The sequence below is a fragment of the Urocampus carinirostris genome, chromosome 5 (genome assembly GCF_059441175.1).
Source record: "Urocampus carinirostris isolate Australia breed hairy pipefish chromosome 5, RoL_Ucar_1.0, whole genome shotgun sequence".
NCBI classification, from domain to species: domain Eukaryota; kingdom Metazoa; phylum Chordata; class Actinopteri; order Syngnathiformes; family Syngnathidae; genus Urocampus; species Urocampus carinirostris.
In genome coordinates, this window is record NC_142353.1 from 20,713,403 (window position 1) to 20,730,805 (window position 17,403).

General features: G+C 39.4%; 1 protein-coding gene across 1 annotated transcript in view; it reads left to right on the forward strand.

The window, feature by feature from the left end:
* Nucleotides 1-17,403, forward strand: part of LOC148365715 (zinc finger SWIM domain-containing protein 6-like) — a 114,770-nt gene that overhangs the window by 84,885 nt on the left and 12,482 nt on the right. Inside the window, exons 9-10 of the mRNA XM_088336123.1 lie at nt 2,351-2,611; nt 6,462-6,597. Coding sequence (XP_088192249.1) covers nt 2,351-2,611; nt 6,462-6,597 — 397 coding nt within the window. The remainder of the gene's footprint in view (nt 1-2,350; nt 2,612-6,461; nt 6,598-17,403) is intronic.

The following is a 17,403-nucleotide window of genomic DNA, read 5'->3' on the forward strand; positions in this document are numbered from 1 at the left end:
CAGTATGTCGAAGAGCTCAGTATAAACTGAGGCTTACAATACATGTATTTATGTTCAGTCAAGTCCTCGGTCTGAAAATGCCCCCTAAAAACAAAGTGCTTACGAACAATTGTCCATCATTTGAAAAATAGCTTCATCGGGAAGTAATAATTTTTTCTGTAGGATTTTAAAATGATGCTCTTTCAGCATGTTTTGAAATGAATTCCCTTAAAATAAACACATTCCACACTTGTCATTATTCTTAGTTTAAGAATGTGTTTTTTACTTGGTTTTCTAGTAGTTGTGAAAGGATAGTGGGCTTTTTGGACGCGTTCTAAGGGATGGGCAGGGCACCTGTATGATGCGGCAGGGGTAAACCAGTGAAAGCTGTCAGGCCCTGCTGTTGAACAGAAGAATGTGTTGTGTCACCCCGACATGAGCGACATGGCCGCTTTCTTGTGTCATGTTTCATCTGGAGGGATGAAAGCATGACCAACTTGGGTGCAGAGGTGCTTAACTTGTTTGGGTGTTTGGGCATTTGGGTTGCCCATGGTCCACAAAATTTTGTCTGTGTTTTGCTACTTTTTCCTTTTTCTTTTCTTTGTTATATGTTTGTCTTGCTGTTGGTCACCCCTCTCAAGGGATATGACCAAGATAGATAGATAGATATATAGATAGAGGTTTTCTAGTAAAGTAAGTAAAACAAGAGAAATCATCCTTAAAATTAACCAAAATCTCATATTTATAAAAAATGGCAGATGGTGTAATTTATCACCGAGGTTAGAAATGCTATTTTTAAAATGAGCAAAGCAACCTGCAGTTGTAGACCATTTTGATTGACATTTGTTTAATTCTGCTAGAAAAAAACAGTTGACTACAGTAATCCCTCGGTATAAGGCGGTTTCCTTTTCACGGTTTTGCTACTTCCCAGATTTGCATCGTTTTACAAATAAAAAGACCATAATGGTGGCCACTTTTACTGTAAATTCTGTGCTCACGTTTTCTCCTTTGATTTCCGGTTGGTTTGCTGTTCCTGTATAAGCCTCCCCAAGCGCTGACTACCATTTGCAACTGCTGACACACAAGCAAATATGTTCATAAAAACTGACACCCTGGTTTCAGTATTGCGTTTTATTGTATATACAGCTCAGATGTGAGTTTATACAGGAGGGAGAATAGTTAGCCACCATTGGACGTGTTACTCCGTGATATGCATTTAGTAACTCACCATGTTGTCACGACAGTTGAGTTACAAAATGATATTAATAACACGTTACAGTGCTAGTTACAAGAAATTTAATTGCGTTTTGAGAACATGGTCCTTTGTAAGGGCATTAGTCTAACCCTTGTCCCAACACTGCCTGACAGCACTGTTAAACCCTTTATTGACCAAGTGTCATACAGGCCGCCTGGAATTTTTTTTATTTTGTCTATGAAAGTGTCAGAAATCGTGTTAGGAGTAATTTGTATTGGCCATTTTGTCAGAAAAAAAAACATTTCTTTCAATATCTGGCAATATCTACCATAGCTATGTGTTAAGAAATTGTAATAACAGTTTAAAATGAAAAATAAAACAAAAAAACAGTTGGATTTTTCAGGATTATCATGAAGTAGAGACTGGAACTGAAAGTAAACACATTGCAAGACCATATAAACTGGAAATTTTAACTGTTATAGATAAATACAAACACGTTTTTGAGTCTTGTTCTTTCAGGGTCCATATATGTCACTTGATCTCTGAGCCAACTCTGACCCCTGAATCCTCTCCAGTACAGGGGAGGACGTTGTTCAGCAATATCCATCCTAAAAGATAGGCGTATATTAGTCTTGAAGGAAGGTAACTAATGAAGAGGTGAAATAATAACAATAATAATGTAGAAAAAAACTAACGAAAAAAATCATAGGATAAAACCTATAAAAAATGTATAGAATAGAATAATAACAGATACATGACGCACCAATCCATTGCCCCTATGACAGTCAAAATGAATCAAGTAATGTTCAAATGTTTTTGTTTTTGAATTGGTTACAGATAACAAAAATGCTTTACAAAATGCATTATTTATTCTGGTTGAAATCGATCTGATCCAGACAAACGTCTTCCTCCATCCAACGCTCTGCTACCAATAACACAGAGATAATCCATTGTGGGTAATTGCGACCATTACTTCTTTGATATAATTTCATTGAAATCAAGGCTTTTATCCATGGCCTTTCTTCTTATCCTACAGATAATGTTTGAATTTTACTTTTAGACCAATAGTCGCAGGGTTATTGTAGTTAAAATAGCACTTGTGAAATGGGGGCGCCGGCGCCCCTGTGGATATTAAGAGATTTAGAGACTCATTTTTGATGCAAGACTTCTCCACAGACTGCTCCAGCGTGGTGACGAGGGCCGATCTCCAGCGAATGCCCGTGCAAAGACTGCTTGGTGACGGCGAATCGTACGTGGCGCTGGCTGTTGAGACTGCTCTGATGGGGCTTGGCCAGCAGCGCGTGATGCCCGACGGCCTTTATGCTCAGGAGAAGGTGTGCCGCAATGAGGAGCAGCTGCTGGCAAAGCTTCAGGAAGTCGAACTGGACGATTCGCTGGTTAAGATCTTCCGCAAGGAGGCCATCTTTCTGCTAGAAGGTAAAGCGGGATTAAGTTACAGTAAATACCGGACTACAAGCAGCTACTTTTTGTGCTCCATTTTAAACAATGCAGCTTTAAATATTGCCCGGCTTTTTCTTTTTTTGTGTGTGACGATCTGATCTGTTCCACAACGCATGCGCTCTAAATACAAAGCACTGCAGTGATATCTGTAAACAATGATGCTGCCCATGGATAGAATTTAGTTTATGTTTTCACAAACATTCATATAATAACAGAAGCAAAACGGGGGGTTTGACAGCACTTTATTCATATTTAAAACGTACTCAAGATATTTCAACTTTTTCACCCACAAATCACGTCTTAACTTTATACATCCAAATTAAACAGCAGAGTAAGTTATCTTTCATACCTTTTCCTGGGCGTTATAATGCCAGATCACTGAAGTTTCCTTTAATACCCAGAAAATATAATAAGAGAATACGACTTGGATACCGCGCAGCACGGCGCAGTGGTTAGCGCGTGTGTGGCACGGTTCTGAGATCGTGAGAGCAAACTCCCTGTGTGGAGTTTGCATGTTCTCCCCGTGCTTGCGTGGGCACTCCGTTTTCCTCCCACATTCCAAAAACATGCTTGTCAGGTTAATTGGCCGGTCCAAATTGTCCCTGGGAGTGAATGAGCAAATGAGTTATCTGTCTTTGTGTGCCCTGCGATTGGCTGGCAACCAGTTCAGGGTGTCCCCTGCCCACTGAAGATAGCTGGGATGGGCTCCAGCACCTACCGCAACCCTACTGAGGAGAAGCGGTGCAGATAATGGATGGATTTGGATACCACCAATAAAAACAACACCAAGAGTCTGTGTTGCAATCTGTCACTATTCTTCACAATATGGTTGCTCTTGTGCTGCCGTTTACAAATATAGGGCTCACATTTTACTCAGTGCATCCCTCATTCTTATTTTTTTTTCCGGCACCGTAGTAAAAGATGCTTGTCTCTGTAATTACCATCTTGAATGGTCACATGATCCAAAAGCACGTGACGTAAACAACTTCAAGAAGAAATGAAAACGATGCACCTGAAAACGGCGTCCACGTCAAATTCCCCATGAGGTTAACGTGACTTAACATGTAAGAAATAGAAGACAAAAAGTGAGTTTCGTTTTTTAATTTGAGCGTGCAGCTTTTAATCAAGTGCGCTTCGTAGTCTGAGATTTATTTTACATATAACTTTGATTTTGGCTCAAATACAGGGCAAAAAAACCCGCCTCGAATCTAGGCACAGCTGCATTTTTCATCCTTTTATTTCGTGGCGCAAGTAGAACTTGCGCTGACCAAAATGAACTCTTAGGCTTGCAACACCCAGCCCATTGTGTCAACAAACACACAACATGCACTCAAATACACACACACACACTACACTGTGTTCATTGAACGTACTGAATGCCAAGACAGGGAGGAGTCCTAATCGGACTCCCGTCCCCACCCAAACCCCCGTCAGCATCCAAAGTTGGAGCCTGCTGCGACCACCCACCTCTTGCTCTGATTCTAATACAAAGCCCCAACCTCCAAACCCCTTGTGACCCCCCTGAATGCCACAACCTCGCCACCCTGTGATGTGGTCTGTGGTCCAGAGCATTTAAAATAACCCAACAGAGACGGCAACGTGTGGTGCGACACCAGGGAGATTCTAGGCCAAGCATATGCCTTTTGACTTTGTTTGTTTAAACGCCACGTGGACATAACAGAAAGACCACTGTCAAACTATGTCCATGTGTATTTTTACTATTTTGAAACACATTACTGGGTTAGAAACACCTTAGCCCATGTGAAAGCACGCAAGGCCAAACCACAGGAGGTGCTATTACACTAAACCTTTAGGCTATTTTAGCCAATCAAAACCCTAAAGAAACTTTTGAACAACTACCAGGGAAGGCAAATGAAAATAATGAAGTCATGGACCACAACTATTGTTAGCAATAGCCAGTTTGGGGGTTTGAATAGAGATGTGAGTATGACTCACCATCATGCATCAGCTGAAACTGGGTAGGGTCTTTGTTAAGATCGAAGGGAAATATAAACTGTATTAAAAAGCACACAGTGTCAGTAACAAAAAACCTTTCTGGTAAAATGTTCAATGTGCTCGGAAAGGCTATTAAATCAACTAAACATTTGTGGGTGTAGATCAAAGACACTGCCGATTCCCATTTAATATCGGTATAGTTCTGAGACCAGTCACGGTTTTAAAACATTTTTCTTGACTCATTTTTTTTCAATGTCACAAAGTCCTGTTGGTAGAACAGGCCTGCGGTGTGTAGACCTTTTGTATTCACTTCAGTCAACAAATCGACGAACAAAGAGTCTTTTATTGCCTCACTATCTGCCCACACTGTCATTGCGATCCACTGGTAGATTGCGATCGACGTATCGGGCACCTTGTTTCACAATATATTTAATGACTTATTTTGTTTATCGAGGAGTTTAAGGTTGCACTGCAAAAATGATAGAAAGTATCGAATAAAGTAAGAATCTTGCAACTCATTTTTCTGATTCTTATTTTTCTTATTTTTACCTAAAATGTTTTTAAAATAGTTAGAACATAGTTAAAAAAATATTCCTCTGGAGGATTTTATTTGCTCATCTCAGGTACATGCAAGTTGTCTGAAAAACATGCAAAAAATATGCACTCCACTTACTTCAACACAAGGGCTTTATCACAGACACAGAAATCCATTCTACGTAAAAAAGCAATTTAGAGATAAGCCGGGTAGCTGCTTGCTAGCATTGGGTGTCCTCTTATCGAGACAGACCCCCGCGATGATTAAAATAAAACTGTCCCAAATGTAATGGTTTCTCGCGTGTTTTTGGCTCCAAGTCATCCATTTCATGGCTAACGGACCTGGTGTTGGCAAGATACAGTGTCTGTAGCGATGGCTTCGAAAGGTTTTAGTAGTAGGCCGGAGCTGCAGCACCGCTCTTGCCTTCTCCCAGACGCTGCTCGAGTCGCTTCTGGAACCCGATAACAATCCCACTAAGCATCCGCTGGGGTTCATCATTTCTTTGCATTCTTCTGACTTTCCTAAGAGTCCAATTTAATCAATGAGGTTGTTTTTTTTTTCAATTTAACAAGCTGCTAAAAGTTAGCTGCAGCTTTTTACAGAGTTTTGTTTTGATTTGGAGACATAGACTGTGCATGCCCACACAGACTGTTTGACTGGCATATAGACACGCATACAAAAAGTCACACCCACCCAAAACAGAGAGCCCTTTACAATCCACAACACAATGATATTAATCACAGGTGGGCGTCATTAGCTCAGGAGGTAGAGCGCTCGTCTTAGGATCAAGAGGTCGCATGTTCGATTCCCAGCTCCTCCGTGTTATATGTTGAAGTGTCCTTGGGCACGGTTAGTTAGTGTATAAAGGGGAAAAGTGTGAAGCACATTGTAAAGTGCTTTGGGAGGTCTTTATTGACTTGAAAAGTGCTATATACTGTAAATGCAGACCATATACATTTACAATCAATTTATTTATTTATTTATTTATTCAATACGCAAAGGAGTGAAACAGCAATAACCAAAGTGCGATGTAGCGAGGGTTCTCTGTATTATCATTTGAGACAACATAATAATTTAAGATTTAAAAAAAACACACATGAAACTGGTATCATGAATTAATTTTTAAACACTCTTAATGGGCCATGTACCTCGATATATTTCAGGAAAAAATGTGAGCCTTGGCTTCAAAAGTTTTGGCAACTATTAATCTGAGTCATAAAAAGGAGAGATTCCAGATTATCAATATTACTTTAAGAACTATTATATTAGTATTTCATATTTAAGTTTTATTTCTGGCCTTTCATTGTATGTTTGACTGTGTGTTGTGGTTTGCAGCCGGCCCCTATTCCGGCCTCGGGGAGATCGTCCATCGAGAGAGCGTCCCCATGCACACCTTCGCCCGCTATCTCTTCACATCCCTCCTACCTCATGACGCTGAACTGGCGTATAAAATTGCACTGAGGGCCATGCGGTACGTGATGCATTACGCACATACACATATGCACACATTTAAAAATAGGCACATTTTTTAATCGTTGCTTTTTTGTACCCTCCTGTTGTCGAGGCACAAAACCACTCTCACCTCCTGGCGTGCACCCTGTTTAGTTGTGGAAGGGAATGACTTTGGGGACTTGCACCCCATTTAAATCATGCAAGAATTCATGTTAAGCACTTAATGTGTGCTGAGTCATCACCAAACAAATCAAGGGCCGACAAGCAGTGCAGCACAGCTCTCTTGTGACTCAGCTGTGTTGTTAGCCACTCCACCAGCACGCTGTGTCACATACGTGCAAGAGATTTTAAGTTACAGAAAAAGCATCAATGAGAACACATTAACACACAAGAGACATACACAATGTTTTTTTTATTTTGTATTTCTTGTGCATTACTCCGACAAAGTATCTGAATAATTTTCTTTGAAATGTAGTCATTGTAGACCCTCACCCAATGTTCATTCTCAGCGCACAAGAAAATCTATCCAGCGCAATGTTCCCTCTAAGCTGCGTGTGTGCGCAATTGCGCACTACTCAGAGCTTTTCAGCGCACAAGAAGAAAATCTAGCCAGCTTACAAAAATCAGGGCTCGAAATTGCTTATTAAGAAGCGAATTAAGTCAGAGTTACAGTGCAAGAAGGTAGAAATACATGGGTTTCCCTGACGTTGTGTTCTAAATGCGCTATTTTGAAGTCAAGTTCGAAGTAGAACGAAGTTGAGTAAACTCAGTAGAGTTTTTTGAGAACCAGCTTCTTCGGCACACTTGGGATTGCTGTTGCTCACTGTTGTTTCAAGCGTTGCTCACCGACTTTAGAAGGAACATTGCCCCCACCTTTCTGAACACTGTACCTCAATTAGCATTGCATTTTAATTATGGTAATTTACGAACTTTAACACGCACCTGACTATAAGCTGCACCCGATACATTTTTCAGGGATTGCACAGGTGCTTGAAATCCTTGAAAATGCTTGTATATGCTTGAAATGGTTGCCATGTTTAATGGGGAAAAGGCACCAAGACACAGGAACACCACTAACACAGTAAGATTTGTTATAATCGAGCTTGGTTCTTGCATAAAGAAACTGAACTGAACCAGTCGTTTGATTCATACTATTGACAGTAAGGTGCATGTAACGACTAGTCACGACTATTAAGATGATTTGTCAAATAATCGGAATATTGTTTTTTCTCCTTAAAAATAGTCTGAGGTTCTTGTAATTATGCTGTAAATGACAATAGACACATTAACAATGTGTACAATAAAACATACATCTGTTATTGAACTTACTCTGGATTTTTACGAACATTGACTCAAAATTCCCTATCTGAAACCAACTGGGCACAGTGCTTGGTTAGCAGAGATATAAATACATTGTTTTTTAGGGAAAGGCATATAAAGAGTAAATTGAAATAAAGTAAAATATTTCATCCATGCAAACAGGTTCATTAGCAGCATTAGAGTAGTAAATAACACATTAATTCCATCGCTTTATTGCGGTTTACTTATCACTTTTTAGCTACTTTGCGTATTTTCATTATGCATTTTCTATCAAGAACAAAAGCTAGACCTCTCTACCTGCTAAACTTACTCTGTAGCCACATACGGGTCTTTGATGCTCTCTATTGGCTCCCTAGTACTTTTTAAAAAATGCTTTATAATGGAAAAATAAATGGTTTCTGAAGGGCAGAACCGTTAGGTAAAAACAGTTTAAGATAATGTCCATATTATGGCGGCAAAGTATGATGTAATGTCAATCAAAACAGTTGTGCAATAAAACAGCAGGATTATTTTTAAAATTATAATTTTATAGTACAAAACTTTTTGAAAATATGTTTATTAAGTACAGTTGTTGTATGTGATAAACAAATAAGTAATAAATTTATGAACTAATTAAACAAAAGAATCAACTTCGCGGGTTTTGTCTATCGCGTGTCGTATTTGGAACGCAACCCCAGTGGAAAACAGGGAATTACTGTACACATATTGTGTCTGTAACAAAATAACTTAACGATTTTCAACAGTTTGAAATCAGCTTTATCAACTGACATTTGTCACTTTTAACAATTTAAGAACTGACTTATGTTCTCAGACTGCATGCATTTAATTCCAAATACATTGTCAAGCATAGTCTTAAAATGCTCAATCTTTCTTTTATAGTGAAATATACACTGATGAAATGTACAATGCATGTCATTCAAACTGTAATTCCTTGAATTTGACTTGAACGTTACAGAGGCGAGTCAAACTCTGTTTCAACTGTCCACCATGCTCTTTAAATGTCTGTGTGTCACCTACCTACTGCCATGATACGCAAGGTCTGCTTTGCAAACTTTGCGAGTATAATTTTCGTTAGGCATATCGATGGTATAATGCTACCAAACTTAAGAGTTTTGGAATGCATATTTTTGTTGACGCCTCTATTTCTGTATGCTTGAGACAGGGATGCTATTGCGCATGAGCGACTTTTAGCAGAGATTATATTCATGTGGTGATGCCTCACTCTTTTGAAAAAAAAACGTGTCGGTCAACAAAAGCCGACAATGGAATTCATTGTTGACTTTTTATTAATTTTTTTTTGTCGACAGCGTCGAGTAATCGTTGCAGCCATAATTGTAATAAATATAATAATATCTTGTCATGCCGTCACTAGCCGGCAAAATGTGTGTGTTTGATTTGTCCTGCTCACACGAGTGTGTGATCTCTTTATTTTGGGTCTCCCGTGCATGTGTGTGCGAACAATGTGTGGTAATGAGACGGCGCTTCTGTGTTTTGATGTTGTGACTCGCGGGAGCTGGATCAGTGAATATTAATTACATTAATGAGTGTGTAATTAGTGTGGCTGTAATGAGGAAGAGGAGGGGACACCCTCAAACCCAGGGTGGGTTAGCATGCAAAAGTAGAAACTGGAAAGTGTGGGGAATGTGTTTTGTAAAGGTGGGCAGATCCATCCAAATATCGTTATTATAGATACTTCGCGAGTACTTGGATTGGATCGACTATCGATATCGTCTTCCCATTTTAACTATCATTATAATTATGTTGTTAGTGTCTCGTAAGATTATACATACCGTATTATCTGGACTATACTGCAAAATTATTAACACAATATTATATCATTGAGTTTAAAATGTTTATTACGGTACTGTATATCATTTAACATATTATTTACACACTAAACCGTAAGAATGTGCTATAGGCCTGTGTTGATACTCAACTATGCCCTTTTGTTGAGGGCATATTTTTCAAAGAGGAAGGACGAGTTGTTTACTGGTAAAAGTGACACCGAGCATGAATATTTCATTTAATTTAGTGATATGGAGTGAAGCTGATAGTTTTGTAAGCATTTTCTTTATGCTTGAGTTATCTGAATAACCCTAAATATGTTACCCCGTTACTGAAGTACTCAAGCCTGTCTAAGATATGCACTTTTGTGTTTCGTGTAAGTCTACCGTACTCTTATTCAGCCTGTTGTTCTCTATTTATTTTTAATTTTGAATTGCCCTTCAAGATGACATGTATGTTTTTAGTGTTTGATTTATCAAATCAATTTTCCCAAAAATGTGATTTTTACTCTGGGTGTTACTTATGTTTTTTTCATTTTTAATTATGCATTTTTTGGCTGGTGCGACTTATACTCTGGAATATACGGTACGTTATAACTTTCAAATTTCATTGTAGTCATGCATTTTGAAATGTTTTTTATCGTATTCCCGGCACTATAAAGGTGCACTAGATTATAAGACCTTAATACGTATACCCTGGGAAATACGGCATTTTAGTTGTATTTTTGTTACATTTTCTTGGTGATTCTACAGCTCTGTTCTGAATTGGTTGCAATACAAATATTTATATATAATTTTTGTAATGTTACAAGTTTTCATTGCAGTTATTTCATATAAAATAGACAATTTTTAGGCTGTTTTAATTGAAATTATAAAAAAGATTTAAGGGGGGCAATTCCATTTTTCAATGATCATGACATTTCCAAGCAAAAAGAATGAGTACTATCACTCATTTACTTGGATCGGATCAATACCAAAAATACCAGTAGCGCCCTTCCCTAGTGTTGTCTGTCTGCAATGTGGCAATCTGTCGGACATAATGGTATTTTCCCAACAAACGCACCGCACTCGTACGTGCCAAAAGCACAATCGGGCGCTTACGGGGTCTCTTCGCTGCCCAAACTTTTCCCCGAGTCAGCCTCCCACTTGTTACGCCTCTGTACGCCCCGCTGTGGCGCGAAACAGGCCGATTTAGAATAATACGGGCCACTTATGGGTGCTCCTGGGAGCCCCGTGGTGTCTACTCAGCACATAATGAATGTGTGTAATGTAGCGTAGTGTAATACGAACGCGTATAGCTCACCGCTCCCACGGGATGACGGACAGTTAAATATAGGGGAGGAGGTAAAGGAGCCAGGCCTATTTTAATGGCCCCATTATAACATTATCATGGATACATGCAGAAAATGAGAAGCGAGAGAGACCTTTTACCTCAATTTTCTGCAATATCTACATTGAAAAACAGGAATTCTTGCATCAAAAATATATTACTAAATTCTATATGTCTAAATCCAAGCTCCAAAATGAATGAAATGATTCATTTTAAAGGAATGAACCGGATATACTTTAGAGATAATATATACAAAGAAGCAATTTACTGAATTGTAGAAACAATTTTTAAATGAACTCACATAGGAACTCTCTGTACATGCTGCGTCAAATGTATAATTTTTTGACATTTCAGGAGATTTAGACACACAGGCCCCTCTACATACGAGAAAACTTGATACCCGGATCAAGCTTGTATCTAGAATTTTTCGGAGCGCTAACTAATTTTCTTTAGAAGAAATAACTGAAAACCAATTTATCCGTTCTTCTACTTCCAAAAACATGAAAGTCCACCCTAAATAGCTTTAAAACACATCATTAAAACACATTCATGTCGTATTTGAACCTGAAATACAGTAATGAAATAAATAAGATGATGTTAACAAAATAAAATTTGTTTATTTTACACCACATATTCCCTTTTTGTTAGAATAGGACACAAACAGTAGCATTAATCTAAAATACGCAATAACTCTTCGGTAAGTATGAGCTTATAGAAAACATACATTTCAATATTCATTACCAGATTAGAGGTAAATATTTATCAAAGGTAAGCAAGTATGGGGGAAATCTGCAGTTGCGAACAAAAGTGTTGGCCTGGTGGTAGAGGAGTGAGGCACCACAAGAGACAGTAAACGCAAAAAAAAAAAACAACAATAATGTTGAAAATATGTTTAGTTGTCTGACGGGGAAGTGACAATTTGTCCGACAGAGTGATATTTTCCCGATCCCTACGGGAACAACAAATGCACCACATTCAAACACAAGCGCACGGGTTTATGTCTGTATGGAGAGAAACTCACATGCTAACTGGGACTAGCTAGGGCTAGCAGTGAGCAGTTTTGAAAGGTCTCTAGTGGTAACGTCTGGAAATTCCTGCAAGTTGGATTTTTTTTCGTATTTTGTGCAAGATTTTTGCAGAAAAACATCTTTTATCTTGAACTTCTCGTAACTATAATGGCTTGTATGTAGTGCGGGTTTTTTTTTTATTGTAAAAATGTAGAGGAAAATCCTGAATAAAATACACAAACATCAACAAAATACCAAAAAATGAATTAGACCTTTGTGATATATCCATTTTTAGATTTATTCAAATTTGTAAAACCAGACTAGTCTGTACAGTCTTTTGAGACTTCTTGTGATTAAGGGCTATACAAATAAACATGACTTGATTTGACTTCACTTGACCTCCGTCCATTTTGCTGCGTCACGTGTTTCATCCTCATGCTTTTGTAGCTTTGCCCTTGTGGGTCTCCGCTTCTGAACTTTCATTGTGTTGAACTCCAAGCATCGCTAACGCTATTAATGAGCAATATGTTTCAAATTTGCAGAACTCGTTGACCTGGATTCAGTGTAAATCTGGGTGGGAGCTAGCATTCGTGGCTAGCTTTGTGATGTGGCTTTTTGCATTAGTTGTAGTTGAGTCACAACGCTAATGTTAGCTTAATTCTTCACTGACGGTGATAGTTGTTGTCACGATGTCTAAAAACATAAACATTTAATTCCTTATCAATTAAAATGTGTTTTTTATATTTTATAGCCTATTATAATTATAATATCTAATACAGCGAACCCTCGTTTATCCCGGGGATTACGTTCATAAAAGAACCCTTGGCTGGCAAAATCCTCGAAGTAGAAACCTTTTTTTTTTATTTAAAATTATTATTAAAATGAAATACTCAACGATTCAATAAAATCAAAGAACCGAACTTTTTCATTTCCAATCATTGATTCAACAAATAAAAGCACTGTACACTGTAAAACTTAACTCATTCATAACCAATAACAACTATTTCGGGACTGAGCATGCAGAACACAATGTTCGGTGAGAATCCGTGAAGTTGTCAAACCGTAAAAATTATACTGCTTTATAGCGAGGGATCTCTGTGATAAACTACTGAATAAGTTCAGCCCTTTTCAAAAAGGGGGGGAAATGATAACATCTCAAATGCAGCTTTTCTTGTAGGGCAGCAATGTATTAGAAATTACCCTGTAACAGAACTATATAGATTTAGTAACATTTTTCAGATTGAATAACTTATTTGTTTCAATTCCGAGATAAAATAGGTTACTTATGTTGCGATTTCATAAAATAAGTGACAAATGTTTCAAATAAATATTGGTCAGTAGGAGGGATCTAATTCGATTATTGATGATTCATTTGTAGCAAAATCGCCAAACCTGAATTTTATAAAAACGGCACTATTGCATAGCTGGAGCGTCAGAGTGTGTTCAGAGGTATGTGTTGTACTGTTGTAGTGTAGAGCGTTGGAAAATACACTACTTTGTATTACACTACATGGTTCATCCACGAGTCAGTCTCTCAAAAATGAATGCACTGTAATATAACCAATAGGTGAAACCGAATATAGCTTTAATTGAAACCTCTCATACAGAAATTCCTTACTGCGGCGTGATGGATTTAAAAGTAAGAGTTTTTTTTCTGTCCACCCCAAAATATGAACCTTCCTGCCATAAATATCCCCACCACCTACAGCGTGGGTGGACTAAACCACAGTTTGCGCCACAGGAGTTTGCTGATCAGAGATTAAAATCAAAAGATGATGATGATGATGATGATGATGAACGAGCAAAATCTTGTTGCACTTGCACATTTTCCTTATCTTCGCTCTTCGGAAGCCAAACCGCTGAATCTGAAGCGGCTGGTATTATCATAGGAGATTTCCATAGGCGATACGACACTTGCAATGCTAATGAAGTGAGATCCTCGCTATAATCCACAACCTTTGATCCGCCGCATAATCTTTGCAGACTCAGCACTGTTTATGCGCTCGTTGCGACAATGTTAAGGCGATGACATTGGCTGCAAATTGGGCCAGACTCTGCACAATGTGCGATTTTAAAGGTATTCTCAAATTTTAAAACATGCAAAATGTGAGGAAGTACAACATTGTTTTTGCATTTTATACATTATATATATAAGGCAAAAACAATGTTAAATTTTAAAGAAAGATGGCCCCTGCTTCTGTGGGAAAAACAGACAGTGAGCGGCCAAGCTAACCAACAATAAAAAACGGCTACGGAAACAAACGCAAAGCTGGCGGGGAATAAACAACCCAAGGAACACAGAAAAACCAGCGCTAACGCCAGGATATCCGATCAAAACAAACACGTGAGCAGCCAGACTAACCGGGAACCAACAACAAAAAGCGGCAACGTGATAAATGTGAAGACGGATGGGAATAAACCAAGGGACACGGGAAAACCGGCGCTAATGCTAGACTAGCCAGACAGACAGACCATGGTCGGCAGTTAACGAGAGCAAACGGGGAGCAAACAAAACAGGAAAAAGGGTTGTACGGGTGCTTGAAATCCGGGAAAATGCAGTCTGACTCCCCAAACCACCCTTTAATCGAAGAGAAATCAAAAATAATACAACAATTCAGTAGGCACGACACAGCAGTGGCGATTGCATGGCTTTGTCATGTGAAGCGTCACGTGCATTAGGACAGGCCCACAAGAGTGAGAAAAACGCTTGATTCCCACTGCAGAACTTGATGCTCAATTCCAATTTATAGGTGAAATCCAATGTTTTTGTAAGATTGTTCAAATTTGCAACTAAATGCGGCTTGCGTGCGATCTCCTGTGACTTTTATGTGTCTCCTGTGTGAATGCGACAAGGATCCCGCATCGCAGAACACACGTGACATCACACGTGGTGCGCTCAGTGTTTACCGAAGCAAACTTAAATGCTGACGGCGCAGTTTATCTAGCATTTTTAAGTTATTGTGCTACCAAAGGCTGAACAGGGTTAGCCCCCCACCACTCCCCAAATATTAATTAAACCCAAATTCTCGCCTTCCCTCTTGATTTCACTCCATGTTTTTCTGCTATAGTTGTTGATTTCTCCACTTCCTCCCGCCTCTCGATGATGGGCAGGTCACATGGTAGTGCCTCGATCATTTACACAGAAGTTTTATTCCAAAAGATCAGATATGTATCAGCTTTAGGAGTTTGAGAGTAAATGAGCGTAATAGGTTAAATGTATTTTAAATGAGATGTTTGCCTAGTATGTGTAGAGTGACACGACTGGATAGGTTAAGGTATGAGGTAAGAAGAACAACTGGTGCGGTGAGAGGCCTTGCTGAGAGGGTTGATAAATATGTTCTCATGTTTTGGACATATGGAAAAAATGGATGAAGGCCGTTTGTATATAGTGCAGAAGTGGTAGGAAAAAGAATGAGTGCAAGGCCCGAATATGGTTGGATGCATGGGGTGAAACCTGCTCTGGATGTGAGGTCGGTTAATTTAATGGGTGTGAATGGCAGAGGATAGTTAAGAATGACTGATATTGACGCATTTGATGTGGAGGGGGTAAACCAGTGTATGCTGTCAGGCCTCTCTGCTGATGAAGGGTTGCATGGCATAGCAACTCACCACTTGTTGTCCAGTGTCAGGTTGGGAAAAGCAATGGGGAATGAATGTTTGGTAAATGTGAGTGTGTTCTTGACTAGCCAACTCCAACGAGGAGGATATGGCTTTCGTACATAGATTATGGATTGACAGACAGACAGACAGACGGACGTGGCCTGGGTCTAATGTAAAAAAAATCCCTGCAATTGGAATCTAGCCTGAGAGATACAATACATCTCTTCACAATGGAAGAGCCAGCATTATCCAGTCATATGGAAGAACTCACGGGAAGGACTAGCTTAACTATGATTTTTTGCTACATGTTACACATAAACTGGGCCCTATGAAATGTGTATTAGTGCAAGGATTAGATATCAAATATGGACATTTATTATGGGCCACGCAAAAAAATAGGGTAGTGTTTACCAGTCGTAAATTGTAATAGGGAGAACTTCATGCAACTGAAAATGTATGCTAGATATGACCATTATTTTTACCCATCACCTATATGGGGAAATATTTGTCCCAAAAATATTGTATTGGTAAAATCCCCAAATTTATTGATGATTTATTCAAGATCTTGGTAAATGCACAAGCAAGATTTAAAAATCGCATATGTAAATTGCAGCTGTATTTGTGTATCTGCAAAATACATGCTGAACACTGGATTTCGTCTTTTATTGGTGCTGAGAAAATTAGAAAATTGGCCTTGAAAGTGTTTAAAAAAACGCTTAAAGTTGGCCATCAAAAAAGGTGTACAAATCCTCAGGAAAACGCTCGGCAGCCTTAACGCTAATCAGTAGCTAGCCAGAAAAAAATTAAACAAACTGCTACACATGCAGCGAAAAACACAAACAAAAAGCGACAATCGCCTACCTCCAAGCAGAAATGAGCGGTATGCAATCGCCATTCACTACAATCGCTGTCAGTTTTGGAGCTTGGCTCATATGTTGTGTTAGTGGGATTTCCAAGGGACTGTGTTCCTTCAATTTTGTCACAGCTCTACAGTGCTCAGATTTGTCAAGTTTAAGACTAATTATCCCAGGTCTGCCGGGACGTGGAATATTTTGCTAAATATTTGCATATTTTTGGGAAGGAACACTACACGCTCTCATCTCACCTCATTAGCCGTACCGCTTATCCTCAGTAGGGTCGCGGGGGGCTGGAGCCCATCCCAGCAATCATCGGGCAGTGGGCAGGGGACACCCTGAACTGGTTGCCAGCCAATCGCAGGGCACACAGGGACAGACAACTCATTCGCTCATTCACACCTAGGGACAATTTGGACCGGCCAATTCACCTGAAATGCATGTCTTTGGAATGTGGGAGGAAACCGGAGTGCCCGGAGGAAACCCACGCAAGCACGGGGAGAACATACAAACTCCGCACAGAAAGTCTGGAGCTGGATTTGAACCCACGACAGGTTCCCATGACATGAACTGTGCCGCACAAGCGCTAACCACTGCTCCGCCGTGCTGCCACACTACACGCTCTGTGCCTGATTAAAATAAAACATTGTTTGTGAACACATTTAAAAGCATAACGTCGAAAACTGCGTTTCAGATTATGCAAGTGTCCCTACTAAAGTCTCCGTTTCAACCGTAATGTTGCCAGTGGCGACTGGAGACGGCTTTTTTACGGGCGTGGCTCTCGTCAGCGGATGTGCAGCTGAGCTGAGTGTTCGACTGAAGGGTGTTTACAGTCAAGATGAAGAAAGGACCGTGACACGGGGGAGGTTTGGTTGTCATGGTGATGCTGACCAGAATCCTCATCTCGGGGCCCTCGGGATTATGGAGGGT